Source organism: Lynx canadensis, chromosome C1 (genome assembly GCF_007474595.2).
Source record: "Lynx canadensis isolate LIC74 chromosome C1, mLynCan4.pri.v2, whole genome shotgun sequence".
Classification (NCBI taxonomy): domain Eukaryota; kingdom Metazoa; phylum Chordata; class Mammalia; order Carnivora; family Felidae; genus Lynx; species Lynx canadensis.
The window spans coordinates 166,261,417-166,277,989 of record NC_044310.1 but is presented as its reverse complement, the minus strand read 5'-3'; the positions used below and the strand labels follow the sequence as shown (position 1 = coordinate 166,277,989).

The 16,573-nt window shown below is 37.4% G+C and overlaps 1 protein-coding gene across 1 annotated transcript in view; it reads left to right on the top strand.

Annotated features, from left to right (window-relative positions):
- The window catches only part of TTN (titin), a 277,183-nt gene that overhangs the window by 114,272 nt on the left and 146,338 nt on the right, over positions 1-16,573 (top strand). The window contains 32 exon segments of the mRNA XM_032594445.1: positions 426-512; positions 748-828; positions 1,798-1,881; positions 2,281-2,364; positions 4,366-4,449; positions 4,674-4,730; positions 4,733-4,753; positions 4,898-4,978; positions 5,148-5,183; positions 5,186-5,230; positions 5,479-5,580; positions 6,005-6,112; positions 8,162-8,242; positions 8,652-8,729; positions 8,945-9,028; positions 9,189-9,272; positions 9,562-9,645; positions 9,871-9,964; positions 10,695-10,765; positions 11,055-11,102; positions 11,105-11,269; positions 13,036-13,113; positions 13,317-13,391; positions 13,598-13,690; positions 14,438-14,515; positions 14,704-14,862; positions 15,075-15,107; positions 15,110-15,157; positions 15,330-15,407; positions 15,878-15,961; positions 16,208-16,291; positions 16,481-16,567. Coding sequence (XP_032450336.1) covers positions 426-512; positions 748-828; positions 1,798-1,881; positions 2,281-2,364; positions 4,366-4,449; positions 4,674-4,730; positions 4,733-4,753; positions 4,898-4,978; positions 5,148-5,183; positions 5,186-5,230; positions 5,479-5,580; positions 6,005-6,112; positions 8,162-8,242; positions 8,652-8,729; positions 8,945-9,028; positions 9,189-9,272; positions 9,562-9,645; positions 9,871-9,964; positions 10,695-10,765; positions 11,055-11,102; positions 11,105-11,269; positions 13,036-13,113; positions 13,317-13,391; positions 13,598-13,690; positions 14,438-14,515; positions 14,704-14,862; positions 15,075-15,107; positions 15,110-15,157; positions 15,330-15,407; positions 15,878-15,961; positions 16,208-16,291; positions 16,481-16,567 — 2,556 coding nt within the window.

Sequence of the window (16,573 nt, the reverse complement as noted above, 5' to 3'; positions counted from 1 at the left end):
ACATTCCCTTTGTTTCTAATTTTGCTTTAAAATTACATAATTTTTTTTAATCTAAGGAAGGCTTTGTTTAATGAATAGTCTTCTAACTTTACTATGCAATGCATCCCATTGCATATAATATTCCCCATCCTCTTGTTCATGTGAAGAAACCGTAATGGATTTGGAAAAGCACCACATTATGTGTGAAGAAGTTGTGTCTATTTGATTCCCACTTAATAATGTTTGGTAAAGGCTGCATGGGTTGTTTGTCCTTATATATCAAAACATGATTTGTTTTCTTGTCAATACTGACTTTATTCTCAAGCTCTCATATTAACCCATTCATTCTGTATCTAAAGACTTACACAGAGTATGCAATCTATGTATTTGATCTGGTATCTTGTCTTAGAAAAACAAATACTAAATGTGAAATGCTCTCTTTGAAGTCCCAGCTGTGCATACAAAGAAGATGGTTATTTCAGAAGAAGAGATGTTCTTTGCTTCTCACACAGAGGAGGAAGTGTCAGTCACAGGTATAAGGCACATTTGAATTTGGGGGCTCAGATGGAAGGGCGTCAGATGAATTTTTATCCCTCTTCTTCTTACCTAACTTGTGATTCTATAGGCATCTCTGTCTCCTTGTAGCTCTCTGTCATCTTTTCATTGCACATTGTCTCTGTTTTAATTCGTATTTCAATATTCTTTGTAAATTATAATTACCACCCACAATATGGCACACCAGTAATTAAAATGTACATTTTTTTAAAGTCCCTGAGGTACAAAGGAAAACTGTTACTGAAGAGAAAATTCATGTTGCTGTTTCCAAAAAGACTGAGCCTCCACCTAAAGGTATTAGTGATTCCTTCTAAGTTTAAAATCTTTTAAAATTTCCATAGCAGATCCAAGCATCCGGACATGTTAATATTGCATAATGGATTTGGTCACACGGTCAGCAGACCTATGGCCACTGTGTACAATGGACATTACAGGGGGATGGGAGACCATGAGGAGCACACAAGAGAGAGGAATGAGCATAAATGGAAACTCTGTTCTCTGCTTCAGAGACCTTACAATCTAGCAACCAGCTTTTTGGAAATAGAGATTTGATGTCCTGGAGCCAGCTCATGCCAACTCCCCCAGAGCTGATGGTTAAGTTTCAGGGATGCTGAGACCCAGTGTGCAATACCTCCATGACTGAAAGTTAAACTATATGAACTTACAATTAAACAAATTATATTAAAAACCATGATCATAGTTAAAACTCTCTGCTTCCACTTTTACTGCACTTTATTATTATTATCTCTGTCTCTGAGGTTGTTTCCATCTATTGTGCCTACGTAGTCGAAGTACTGGATTGCGGTGGGCAACTGCACATCTCTTCCCAACTCCATGACAATGTCACCATGCTCAGTAGCCAGGGAGGAGTGTTTACACCATCACAGAAATTGGAAAATGGCAGCTGCTACAAATTAGGGCTCCCGTTCCCCCACACCCCCTCCCCAAATCGTTACATATTTAGGATACAAAAACTATTTAAGATAATCTAATGCAATTATAATGCAGTCGCTTTGTACATGTGAAGTTTCTAAAACTGGCATCTGGGGCACCTTCTAGGAAAGTGGAGGCTCCTGCAGTCCAGTCGAAGGTGACTAACAGCCACATTTTCAGTTCTCTTCACACTCGTTTCTCACGTAGAAGTTTCTTGCATTCGTTTGTCATAAAAGAAATGTCTACACTTTATTTTAACACTACCTTGCAACCACATATACCTTGTTGTAAAAACATAAGATTTCTCAAAAATGGCACTCTTTTTTAAAGTCCCTGAGCCACCTAAGAAACCAGTCCCAGAAGAAGTGGTTGCTGTTCCCGTTCCTAAAAAGGTGGAGCCCCCACCAGCCAAAGGTAGAATAATATTTTGGGAAAAAAATTTCTCCATGTCTGTCTTTTTTTTTTTTTTTTTGTATCTTTTTCAATGGGATCTGTGTATTAACGAAACAGCATCTGTCAACCATTTGTAATGTATTTAGTTCTGTGTATGTTTATTTCATTAATTGTGGTAATGTATTATACAAGTATCAGTAACATTTAGACCATACTAACTGGGTCTTTGTTTCATGGAATGTATGTAGTGTCTCTATGGTACTGATTTATTTAGCATACATTTCTACCACAAGTAGAGCATGTTTAATTACTTCCTAAATTCTTACACTCTTACTGAGGATTTATGCTTTAGTATAATCTTAAATGTCTCAGAAGGAGACTCGAATTCTCAACACTGTTTCAACAATGGTATCTTTAAAGTTCCTGAAGTTCCCAAGAAACCTGTGCCAGAGGAGAAAAAGCCCATTCCTGTACCCAAAAAGGAACCTGCTGCTCCCCCAAAAGGTACACCAGAACTGATCATGGGGCAACCCTTTGCCTCAAATGCCAGTCTTTTGTTTTATGTAGTCTTCAACCGCATGCTATGCTTAGTATTTTGTGTCTTTTAGATGCCCCTCGTGTTTTTCATTTGTTTACCACCTTCCAGGGCTGTACTCTTGGCATGCATTATTTATGACACTGAACATCCCAAAGACATCACCAAAGTGTTCTTAAAAGAAGTAACTATGTCAAACTGCTGTCTTAAATTTTTAATATCTTTCCTGTCTCAGAGAAAGAAGAAATTTTGTGAAACTCGTATTCAGCAGGCGTGTTTGGAAGAAAAACTCTTTCACCCCTTATATATGGGATGTTTTTCTTAATACAAAACACTTCCATGAGTTATAATGAGAGACAAAGAGTAGCAACCTTCTGACGGTGTTTGGCAGAACTGAATATTAACTAGACAAAGATTGTACAATGCTGCTAGTAACTGTCACTCTTCTGAAAAGTCCATAGTGGTGAGTCTAGAATAGTGGGAAACATTGATTTTCGACATGTACTTTCACCGTGTTTCCCGACTTTAATTGAATGTCAGTATTTGCCATAATGTTACGATTATCTATTACCTAGTCAGAGGCCTTTTGGTCTAGGTATGTTTGGATTCGATGTGTAATCCTTTACTTTGCTTTTGAATTTGGTTTGTTTTGTGGGGGCAGGTGGTGGTATAAGACAGACTTTATGGATGCAGTGAAACTACAGACTGCACACATCTGGTCTGTTACAGAGAGATTCAGCAAGAATTCAGTAGCATCCAATTTAGGCTTACTGAAATCATCATGTTCCCATTTTGCCTGACTTCCATTGTCCAGTTTCTTCCTGAATCAAATCTGTTTCTCCTCTTTCTCAAACTCTTGACTGTTTCAGAATTCTGGGTCTTTTTTTTTTTAATCGAGTGATTTGTAAAATGATTTCTGATTATCTAATCATTAAAATATAATGAGTATATGAAGATAAATATATTAAAAGATCATATTACTAAAACCAATACTCATACCAAAGCCACTTGATCACTCCTGAAGGAGACACAGAGACATGTCTCACCATTGAAATAAATACACATAGTAACATATATAGACATGCATAAACACCCATATATATAATATATACAGACAGAAATGTGTATCTGTATAATTACATCGAGATGTTACAAATGCAAGTAGAGAAGTGCAGGAGTTCACAAAAACTGCTATCCTGTTTGAAATGGAAACAATTATTGCCAGTAATGCATCCTGTTAAAATAAAATACATCTGCCGGTTAAAAATTCCACACCATCAACACTTAGATAAACTAAACTGTTGTTAACCTTTTTGGGTCAGAGATCCTTTTGAAAACAATGAAGCCTCTTAGAGAAAAGCATATATGCACATACCCACAAAATTTCACACACAGAGCTCCCCAAAGCCAATGACACATGGGTATCAGATGGAGAAGCCAATTTACTCTAGAATGAGTGTTTCCTGATTTTTCAACACACTACAGTTGCATCAAAAACAAACAAAATCAGAAGAGAAATGGGAAAAAAAATGCTAACATATAGATACAATTATTCTAAATATGTCTCAGTCTAAGATAGTCTTAGATAAATTAACTCCATTGTCATTATGGATTCCATTTCTCCATACAAAGCATAACGACACTTTGCTATATTCTATATCTACACACTATATTGCTTGTGTAGTCACTGGTTTGTTTTATCAAAAGCATACCGATATGTAAATAAGTTATGTACATATCTTTTTGTGTATATAACTCACTTTTAATTGCTTGAATGCTTCTGTAACACTACTTGTGGCATTTATCACATCATGACCTTTGTAACATTATAGTCTAATTTTCTGTGTTATTTTGCCAATACATCGAAACTCTATAACATTAATTAACTACTAAAGATTTGTGTATGTGCCTATGTCCATTCATAAAAGTGGTATATGTCTGAACTAATGTTCTGTTTAAAAAACTTTAAGTCCCAGAGGTGCCAAAGAAACCGGTCCCTGAAGAAAAGATTCCTGTTCCTGTCGGAAAGAAAAAGGAAGTTCCACCAGCTAAAGGTACAGTGTCTTGCGTGGTAAAGGAGCCCTATTTTTATGTCTTGAGTACAAAACACTTTTGTGTTTCCTTATGTGTTGAGTTACTTTAATTCAAAATGAGTGTTTTATGGTGTGAATAATTCAACAGAAGTGCCTGTCCACCTGCCTACTCTTTTACAAAATAGCTGTAAATTAGCTACTTGGGAAAATATAAATTCATTTCAAAAAATTCATGTCTTTTCAAGTTCCTGAAGTACAGAAGAGGGTTGTCACGGAAGAAAAAATAACCATTGTTACTCAAAGAAAGAATCTCCACCACCAGCAGGTACTTAATTCCATCTTCATAAATAACCTTGTCTTTCCTTGAGGCTTCTTTAATTGCATGTCTTCTTTCATGGGCATGCCAATTCTGTGTTGCTCATTTATTTTGCCGTTCTGGGAATTTTAAAACCAAATACTATTCTTTAAGTGCCAGAAATACCAAAGAAGAAAGTTCCTGAAGAAAAAAGACCCGTTCCTCAAAAAGAGGAAGAAGTTCCACCACCAAAAGGTATCGCCTCTCTCTCTTTCCAAGAACCATCTTACATAATATTATGTGACAAGGCAAATGATAGTTTTGTTAGTTCTGTGATATTGAGTGCATTGTGGGTATATATCTGTGTTTGGGGTTGGCCTTCGGTGAGATGACTCTGAGGTTCTAAAAGTACATGTTTCTAAAGTGCCAGCTCTACGTAAGAAACCCGTCCCTGAAGAAAAGTTCCTGTGCCAGTTCCTGTCGCTAAGAAAGCTCCTCCTCCCCGAGGTAGGATTTGACAAAAATCTTTCAGCTTGTGAATTCTTCCTTTGTTCCATCACATGTCTTCCTGCGTGACCCTCTGTCTCTCTTCTGATTGAATTGTTATGTGTACATCCTTGTGATATGTTACGTAACTTGTTTTCCCATTGTGTTAGTGAGAACGGTGTATTGTGTATTTATTACCCAAACTCCTAGGGAGAGAAAATTATTAAGATTCTTAAAATTTAAACTTCAACTTTAATGCTTTTTTAAAGCTGAAGTTTCTAAGAAAACTGTGGTAGAAGAAAAAAGATTTGCTGCCGAAGAAAAACTATCTGTTGCAGTTCCTCAAAGAGTGGAAGTCATGCGACATGAAGGTATATAATCAGAAGTGAGGGGGAAAATGGGTGTGTGTTTCCTCAATGTCCTTCTCTCCAGATGTGACTGTTTACCTTACAAGTTGTCCTTATCGGTGTCTACATGCCATAGCTTTCTGAGACTGAGTCTTTCGTGTCTGCATTGGTCCTCAATCATTCTAAGACAGTGAATGGGGTGCTGAAAATGTGATAATTGTCCAAAGTGGCCACACTTGGACATCATCTGAATATTCTTCTCAGTCTTGGGCTGTACTGTTCTCTTATCTTAAATCAGCTCTCACTTCCATGTAATGAGGGAAGCACTATGAAGCCACGCCCTCAGCAGAGAGAAGAACCGTTATCTATCTGTAGGGAACATATGGCTATTACCAGTATTTCAGGAGACTGAATTTACATTAAATATTATCTTTTAAAATATCTGCAGAGGAGGAGTGGAGTTATTCAGCAGAAGAGGAAAGAGTGTCCGTTTCAGTTTATAGAGAAGAGGAAAGAGAGGAGGAGGAGGAGGAAGTGGAAGTTACAGAATATGAAGGTAAACAATGCCCTGATCCAGAGATGATCTGGAGTCTTGATGGGCTGTTTTCTTTCACAGATTGTTTCTCAGATTAATGAAAGTGACACAAATTCAGTGAGCATCTGTGGGCCTCATTAGATGTATCTGTTGATCAAAACACAAGATTCAGGAGCAGGACTTAGAGTAAACATCCAGTGTATTTCTTGTCCATCCTCTCTTACTTGGCTATAGGTAAGGGGGAGAGAAAAGGCTTCATATTTATAGGTTACTCATGGTGCAGGTATCGCCATACACATGTATCCTTTCAGTAGACAGGACTCGATTTCAGCATGGTGGGCTAGCATAAACTTCACCTGGTAGTCTAATGTCTAAAACATGGGTAACATAAAGCAGTGTTGATAGCACAACTCACAGTTTTTAAATGAATAAGAAATTGTGTTATTATATTCCAGAAGTCAAGGCCATGTTTGATAGTGAAGCACTGAACACATAGGCTTTTCTTATATTTCATGTGTGGAGAAAACAATGATGTAATATCTTTGATTGAATTAACTATTCAGATGTCCCCATACCTATAATTCTAGTTCTCTATTGCTTCATAAGGATTGAACAATAAGCTTTGTTTCAGTCCTTTTCAATGAGTAAGATACCATTAGGTTTACTGTTAAAGTGCAGCACCCTGGCTGAAGCTATATATCTGAAAGAACTTCCTTAAGAAAGTTCCGACATAGCTCTGCTTTAAAGAAAAATCAGTAAGCTCTGTAACAAATTGACCCTTTTTCTAATAAAAAGATAAATAGAATTCTATATGTAGATGCCCTTGAGAGTGCATTTCTGGCTAATAAATGTGCCCCACTTCTTCTCCACGTGGAAGAAAAGTCCATATAAAATTCCCAGGGGCAATCATAACAGAATGGCTTGGAGCAGAGCAAGACAGCACATGAGTCCCAAGAGGAAGCCCACCGGTTCTGTTGTGCTTCCTGGGAAAGGCCATGGTGTTGGGTGTAAGTCAGGAATCTAATAGATCAAAGAGGGCCCCATCCCTTTTAGACATGTTTGGGAACCCAAACATAACATGTGTATAAAGAAAGCTCTCGGGGCGCCTGGGTGGCTCAGTCGGTTAAGCGGCTGACTTCGGCTCAGGTCATGATCTCGCGGTCCGTGAGTTCGAGCCCCACGTCAGGCTCTGTGCTGACAGCTCAGAGCCTGGAACCTGTTTCAGATTCTGTGTCTCCCTCTCTCTGACCCTCCCCCGTTCATGCTCTATCTCTGTCTCAAAAATAATAAACGTTAAAAAAAATTAAAAAAAAAAGTTCTCACTGCATGAATCTGATTTCAACTTTTGACAGTACACATTATAAATCTCTTTCTGTATATGGACTCTAGTTAAAAAGAGAGATGTTCTATGATGTTCTTAAGTTTTCATTAAGCCTGGAAGATTTAGGGAGAGGATGGGTAGTCTCTTAAGTTGGCTTTTGGTGTAAAGAGATGTGTCTATAACTAGATTCTATTCTATAATTAATACTATACACATAGATTCAAAAATCATATGAAGACACCTGTCTCTTCTACCATACCTGTCCCCACAAAGATGGAAAAAAACACCACCCAGTTTCCAAGTCCTCAGTAGGTTTTTCATATGTAATACAGGCTTTTTATAAACCCATTTATGATTCCTCAAGTGTATGTTTCTGCCCTGAAGCCTTCAAACCTAGAGTGCTCTGTTATTTTTGAAACCTATCTTCAAATGCTTGTGTTCTTATTAATTTAGCCACTAGGATTGTTTTTTATGTCGTGTACTTGTCCTGTTCTTCCTGTGAATACAAGCATTATTATCTTTATGATACACTTGAAAATTAAATTATTGAAACTTATTTTTCACATGCTTCATTGAGGCACATGCTTTGACTAAAATGCACTTCTTTGGGTATCTTAAATGGGAACAATCGGGGATCTGGCACGTGTTAAACTTTTTATTATTTTAATTGCTCTTTGAAGTAATAAATTACAGCTGAAGTTAAACTTGAAAAGCACTACAACTTTTCTTTAAAACTGATGTCTTTAAAGTGATGGAAGAGCCTGAGGAATATGTCGTGGAAGAAAAGATGCACATTATTTCTAAGAGAGTGGAGGCCGAACCTGCCGAAGGTATACCGACTCTTGTGTTAATTTGAGCCCCACGTGTGTTTGGCTTGTCCCATTCTTTATGTCCTCTTGTGGTTAGTTTATCACTTGTATTGCAAGTATTGATAGCCATCACGTCTAAGTAAAAAGATTCCTATATTTTTATTGAAAAGAAATCTGGGGGCACCTGGGTGGCTCAGTCACCTAAGCACCTGACTGTTGGTTTCAGCTCAGGTCATGATCTCATGGTTTGTGAGACTGAGCCGCACATTGGGCTCTGCACTGACAGCACAGAGCCTGCTCGGATTCTCTGTCTCTCTCTCTCTTTGCACCTCCCCATTTGTGTGCGCTCTCTCTCTTTCAAAAATAAATAAACAGTTAAAAAAAAAGAAATCTGGGCATTTCTACACGTGTATTTTGTAATCTTTTCAAGTGCTTGAGAAGCATGAGAAGAAGATTGTGCTGAAACCGAAAATTCCTGCTAAGGTAGAGGAGCCACCACCAGCTGAAGGTATAGTTCTCTCTCAAAGAATATGATACCCTTTGCTTTAATAGCTATAAAGCCTCTGAGGACTGCCTGAATTTTGTCCTCACACGTGTATCGACATCTTTGCTGATTCAGTCATTAATGTTTGTGTGTACGTATGGTCTTTACAAAAAGCGAAGCCCCACATGTCACTTTATCTGTAATGCAAACTGACGTTCTTAAACCTCATCTTTCTAAAGTTCCTGAGGCACCTAAGAAAACTGTGCCAGAAAAGAAAATCCCTGCTGCAGTTCCTAAAAAGGAAAAGGTGCCACCAGCTAAAGGTATATTGGCTTTATTTTATTCTTTCTTGCACAATGTCTGTCTTTTTCATCGTAAATTGGTACGTTCTTCAGATTTGTATAACACTAACAAGAAAACGTATGCCTGTGTTTAAGATTTTCCACGTTGTGTGCTTGACTGTGTTGCCTGATATCTTTTAAGTGCCAGAAGAGCCAAAGAAGCCAGTTCCAGAAAAAAGGGTTCCTCCAAAAGTGGTTAAGAAAGAAGAACCTCCCCCAACCAAAGGTAAATGAAATTCTCCAGCACAAAAACAAGAACCGTGTCTTGTCTTTTCATCCTCTCGCTGCTGACCTTGGCTCACACCTTGTGTGTGGGGGTTACTGGTGTATGTCGGAGGCAATGGTGTATTATTGCCTTATCTATGGGTGGAGTATTAACCTGTTGTGACGTTTATTGGTGTGTGTGTTGTGAATTGTCATAGTCTAAAATCACAGTACTTTCTGGCCAATACAAAAAAAAAAAATCCACTTTAAGTAAGTAATTTAACTCCCAAATCCTAAAATTATCTTTCAAGTGACTGAGAGGCACGTGGAAATTACTGAGGAAGAAAAAGTTCACGTTGCTGTGACTAAAAAAGAAGAGCCTCCAAGAGCAAGAGGTACATGAGACCTTTCAATACACAGAATATTGTATTTAATCTATTCTCTTTACCAAATGCACTGGGTATATGGGTGTTGTTCGTTGTTCTTGTTGCTCTAGTTGTTTTGTATGTTTGAAAGAATGCAAATGTCAAGTCTTTTATGTTTGAGTTACTATTCTCTGACTGCCTTTTGGAGGTTTGGATGAGGGAAACAAGTCTTTAAAGTGAAATCTGTCTTTAAAGTGCCCGCGGAGCCCAAGAGAGCTGTTCCAGAAGAAAAAATTCCAAAACTCAAACCTAAAAGAGAGAGGAACCACCAGCAAAAGGTACACCAACTTTTTTCAAAACTCGAAAGAAGCATGTAGGTACTGAAGTTAACCTAGAGGAATTGGGATCTTTAGAGAAAATAATCTGAATACTTTATTATAAAGTAAGTCATATGCACACGCTATTTCCTGTCACTTCAAAACTCAACATTTCTGATACCAGAAAGTACTCTCTTCCTTCTTTTCCGCAAAAGTGCGAAGCTCCCCCAAACGTGTACTTTTCCTCAAAATGGACTCGTCTTCTAATATGTTATTGTCTGTATACTAAACTCATCTGCCGAAATGATTGTGTTGTGTGGCAGTCTTTGACAAAACTTCAAAATTTTTAAAGCCTGGATTTTCTACATGGTGCCAGTGGAGCTTATTGAGAACACTTTAGAATTCAGGCGAAGACACTACTTATGTGACTCAAGCTTCTGCCTAATGCTTGTTCGCTAGTCATTGTTTATGCTGGCTGGGTGTCTTTTTTGCAGTCTCTTATAAACACTCCCTGACCTTCTTAAAGGCATTCAATATCTTTGAAACATTAAGCAAGTTAGGAAAAAGTATTCCTTTGTATCATAGACCATGTTTATTTCCCAGTCTATTGATTTTTTCTTGCCAAGTGAATGAGAAATAATGACGAGCATGGTGATGGTTGTCTTTGTCTGTGGATGGTTCATACACAGTAGCTCTTAACATGTACATATTCAAAATCCTGTAACTCACTTTTAATAATTACTCTTTTTAAAGTCACTGAAATCAGAAAAGAGCTGTTAAAGAAGAAAAGGTATCCGTTGAAGTTCCAAAAAGAGAAGCTCCTCCCGTGAAAGGTATGTTGAGCTTTGACTAAATAAAAAACTATACAGCTTTTTGCCTGCTACTTCCTAATTTGACTCCCACCTTTACTGGCTTATGTTGACTTATGGCAGGACATCTAACATTTGTAATCATAGAGAGCAAAATGTACATTCTTTAATACCTTGAGGAAGAAAGGACAGTCAGGGTCTCCCATAACCAGTGCATGAATCCATCACATAAGAATGAAATCAAAGTGCATCGTCACTATCACTCTTAAATGGGCTTGAAGTAAAATGCTGCCTGTTGTCAATGTTATTCTAGAAGTAACTGTAACTGAAGAGAAAGAATGGTCTTACACTCAAGAAGAAAAACCGTTTCGGTAGAACGGGAAGAGGAATATGAAGAATATGAGGAAGATGATTATAAAGAATTTGAGGAGTATGAGCCAACAGAAGAATATGACCAATATGAAGAATATGAGGAACGTGAATTTGAGCATTATGAAGAGTATAAAGAGCGTGAAGAATATGTCACAGGTATGAGCAAAACTGCACACCTGACACCACATTAAATACTTTCAGATTCCGTTAGAACGGGATAGAAGTTTGGATGCCCAAAGACATTTGCAAAGAATTTTTTTTTTTTTATAAATTTTTTTTTCAACGTTTATTTATTTTTGGGACAGAGAGAGACAGAGCATGAATGGGGGAGTGGCAGAGAGAGAGGGAGACACAGAATCGGAAACAGGCTCCAGGCTCCGAGCCATCAGCCCAGAGCCCGACGCGGGGCTCGAACTCACGGACCGCGAGATCGTGACCTGGCTGAAGTCGGACGCTTAACCGACTGCGCCACCCAGGCGCCCCCATTTGCAAAGAATTTTACTTCATTTGACAAATTCAGGACTTTTTGGTTCTTCGGTAACTTTTAGAAAAAAATCTCCGTAAATCTTAAGGTTACTATTCAACTTTGGTTCTGAGACTAACCTATTTCCCCCTCATTTTTGCTTAGACACAAAATAGCAAATGTCCCTAAGTTTCTTTCTCAAAAAGGTTAAGAGTTTATCTGCAAGCGCCCATGATCATTGTAATACATGATCAGAAATTTCTGAATATCTTATTCTAAAATGTGTTATTATTGAGTACAATAGTCTTTTGAAAAATGTATTTTCCGGGGCGCCTGGGTGGCGCAGTCGGTTAAGCGTCCGACTTCAGCCAGGTCACGATCTCGTGGTCCGTGAGTTCAAGCCCCGCGTCAGGCTCTGGGCTGATGGCTCAGAGCCTGGAGCCTGTTTCCGATTCTGTGTCTCCCTCTCTCTCTGCCCCTCCCCCGTTCATGCTCTGTCTCTCTCTGTCCCAAAAATAAATAAACGTTGAAAAAAAATTAAAAAAAAAAAAAGAAAAATGTATTTTCCATGAGTCAAAAATATTTGTAAAAAAAAATGTTTTCCATTTGATGTAAAACTCAAAAGATGGGTTCGCATCATCAAAACTTGACAAGTGAAATAAGTCATACAGAGAAAGACAGGTACCATATGTTTTCAGTCTTATGTGGATCCTGAGAAACTTAAGACCATGGGGGGGGAAGGAAAAAAAAGTTAGGGAGGGAGCCAAACCATAAGAGACTCTTAAAAACTGAGAATAAACTGAGGGTTGATGGGGGGGGGGTGGGTGATGGGCATTGAGAAGGGCATCTGTTGGGATAAGCACTGGGTGTTGTATGGAAACCAATTTGACAATAAATTTCATATTAAAAAAAAAAACTTGACAAGACTGCTTCAGAAGTAAAGACAGAGGAGGCTAACACAAGCAGTTATGTTATATCTAATGAAGATCAGATTTGTTGAGTATAACTTCAGCTGCAATTTCTTTATTTTACTCAAAGAATTAAGTTCCTACTGGAATTTTGAAATGAATCAATATTATTATTTCATGTACCCAATCTCTGATACTTCATAGCTTAACTTTGAGAACATTCTATGTGGTTGTACAGATAGCATTAAAAGCCAACGTTATTTAGAAAGAAGTCTTAACCATGATTTTTTTCTACCTGAAGTGAAATGAAAATGTTAATATGTAAGAGAAAGTTACAGTGACCTAAGAGCCAGGAGGAAAGGGCACTGTAAGCTTGTTTAGGGCTTTTAGGCCTTAATCTCCTTGAACCTGTGATTCTCATTCAGCTCTAGAGGCTATGGCTACACTGTAAATAAAAGATATACTTTAATTCTTTGAGTCCATTTAGGCAATAGCATGTTTTATTTATGTTCCAAAGTCTAACATTAAATACCCTGTGTGTACTTTTAAAGAACCCGAGAAGCCTCTCCCAGTAAAGCCTGTCCAAGAAGAACCGGTTCCCAAAAAGCCAAAGGCCCCACCAACTAAAGGTACAGTGAGAAAAATATTATCAGTTCTAAGAGACCCATGTTTCCTACATGTCTGTCATGCTATACACACTTGTTGAAGTGGCAACGTACAAATTGTGTGTGTGTGTGGGGGGGCGGTATTATGTTGTACATTGTGTTTCTTTTTGTTCTTACTACTCTTGAGAAATCTGGTTTTTAAATCTGTTAATATTGATATTTTAAAGTGCCGAAGAAACCTGTCCCTGAAGAAAAAGTACCAGTGCCCATTCCCAAGAAACTCAAACCTCCACCACCCAAAGGTACTTTGCAGAGTGATAACTACGAGAAACATCTTTGTTACCTATGTTCTTCTATAAATGTGTCTTACTACCTTGTCTGCTGTTTTTTGTTTTTACTGAATGTGTTGTGGTCCTGATTCTTACATTTCACAGTTTTTGTGTATTTTTTATTTATATGGTATTGTGTGGTTGGTTTTAATGTTCTTCAATAATTAATGTCTTCAAAGTGCCTGAAGAACCAAAGAAACTTGTTGAGGAAAAAATACACATTTCAGTTACCAAACGTGAAAAAGAGCAGGTGGCTGAGCCAGCTGTTAAAGGTATAATGATTTCCTTCCAAAATTGTGATCTTTTATAATGTCTCTTTTAAAATTAAGGTAGCTATGATTTGCTTCATTTTGTTTTTGTATGTCTTTTATCATCAGGATTTACTAGATAGAAAAATCTGTCAACATAGGATAAGTAGATAATGTTACCTATAAAACAAAAAGTTGTTTGCAAATGTATCCTTAGCCTATGATACAACAGCTGTGGCTACAATATATTTAAAATAGAATACTTGGATTTAAAATTGGTAACCATTTGACACATTTCTAACTTATCTAAATTGATATAATGATATAACAGTGTTGACCAGGGTTTAATACCTGTTTATTCATTCTAAACTTATTTTAAAGGCTTAAAAACAAAAAATCTAACTCAGTGCCTAGTCTTTTTTTTTTTTTCTAAGTATGAAGTAACTTCTCTGCACTTTCAGAAAGCATACTTACCCAGAGGCAAATTTAGCTTTTCAGTAAAGGATGTTTCCTACAAGCAGATACCTGAACACTAAACATAATTTCACATCTGGGTTCTGCTACTTCAAACTTACTTGAGTATTTTTGTCCGTTTTTATCCCAGTGAGGTTCAGAAGCATTTCCATGGAACATATAAAGCTTCTTATAGATGAACAGTTTTATATCTATCACATGAAAGACTTGTAAAATTATTCTGTCTGCTTAAAGTCTGACAAAGCAAGCATTGGCTAGGTAGCCTGTTTCTGACAATAAATCTCCTTAAATTTCAAGTGCCCTTGAAGCCCAAGAAAGTTGTCACAGAAGAAAAAGTACTTGTTGCTAAAAAAGAAGTAACAGCACCTGTTAGAGGTACCTAATATTCTTTTTAATGTGTTGTCTTCTTTGTTGTAAAAGTCATGTTCAGTTCTACGTGTGAAACTCTTCTCTGGGAAAGATAAAGCCTGATCTTTCTTCTGTTACAAATGGCTATGTTCCTATGTGTCTTAATTTCCTTGAGTAATTGGTAAATGTCAAACCTAAAGATAATATCTTTAAAGTGCCAGAAGTACCCAAAAGACGAGAACCAGAAGAGGTTGCCTTTGAAGAGGAAGTTGTCACCCAAGTAGAGGAATATTATGAAGAGGAAGAAGAGTACCTTCATGAAGAAGAGGAACTCATAACTGAAGAAGAAGTGGTACCAGTGATACCGGTCAAAGGTAGATTATGTCTCTTGACAAAGGGATACACAGCAGCATCTCTAGAGTCTAGGTGTCTCATTTGGTCAGACTCTGGGGCTTATTAGCACCGATGACCAATTCTGCTTATTTTAGAAACAGACACTTATGCTGAAGTATGATTTCTGCAGTTACTTTTCACATTTTATATCTTATATGCAACATTCCCAAAATTCTTAATAATATCTTTAAAGAGCCCGAGATCCCCAAGAAACCTGTTCCAGAAGAGAGAAACCTGTTCCTGTTCCCAAAAAGAAGGAAGCCCCAGCAGCAAAAGGTATACCACCATTCATAACATGACCATAGAAAAGCCTTAATCTCCATATGAATATCTTCTGAGTTCACAACTTTGTGTGTGTTGCTCTCTGTTGTTAGAAATGTTAATTGTGCTTTATACAGATGTGTTGTTACTAGTAGTTAGAACTTACCAATAAACAATATCTTTAAAGTGCCTGAGATTCCTAAGAAGCCAGAGGAGAAGGTTCCTGTGCCCATTCCTAAAAAAGAGAAGCCTCCACCAGCTAAAGGTACATCTCTTTATAATCCATCAGTGGGATAATGTAATAATTTATTCACGTAGTATAACTTGATAAAACTTCTTTCCCCATGACAATATTAACAAGACAAGGGCCTCCCAACTGGTCATAAAAGCAGTTTACCATGTATTCATCTCTAAATTTTGCCATCAAAGCATGCTGGTGCTAAATGCTTGGCTCTTTGTCTTTAGTGGAAAGTTCTTACTGTAAGGTAAATTCTTATAATACCAAAATGGACAAGATCACCCTTTACCAGGCATTGTGTGTTGTCTTTATCACCAGTCTGTGTTTTCTCAGTGTTCTCTATTTAAATTTTGTGCCTCTCCTTGCCTTTATTTTGTGGCTGTTATTATTTTCATTCTTAAAGTAAATTATATGATGCTTCAGTTAAGTCCTAAAATTGTTGGGTCCTTATCGACGGGTGAAGAATTTGACACTAATCCTACTTGATATCTTTAAAGTTCCTGAAGTACCCAAGAAACCTGTACCAGAGGAGAAAGTACCAGTACCGGCTCCTAAAAAGGTGGAAGCTCCACCTGCCAAAGGTACATGAACTTGCGAAATGTTTTTATTTCACATTTGCATATAAGGAAAAATTAACCAGTTCAATTCTATGCTCTTTGGGGATGCAACTGTTTAATATTCCTTCATGGAAAAGAAAAAATTTTATTTTAAAGATAAAATGCTTCTTGAAATGCCTTGGTTATAATTTTATTAATCTTTTTTGAGACTATGCTTATACTCAAAATTTTATGTCATGTAACATTTTTCTCTAAATAATTTCTTTAAAGTGCCAGAAGTGCCCAAGAAGCCTGTGCCTGAGAAGAAGGTGCCAGTTCCTGTACCTAAGAAAGTAGAGGCTCCACCCGCAAAAGGTACATCACTTCATCATTTAAGTGTGGGTTTCAGTTATGTATATTCACATACACCTTCCCCCATAACATTGCATGTTTTAAAACCTTGTTGATTAGAAATGTAAAAGTCAGGTACTTGTGATTATTTTCATATCCGTTGCTCCAAAACATAAAAGAACACATTCTTAAAGACAAATAATATTTTTAAAGTGCCAGAGGTGCCCAAGAAGCTCATCCCAGAAGAAAAGAAACCAACACCTGTTCCGAAAAAAGTGGGAAGCTCCACCACCAAGGTACAGATTT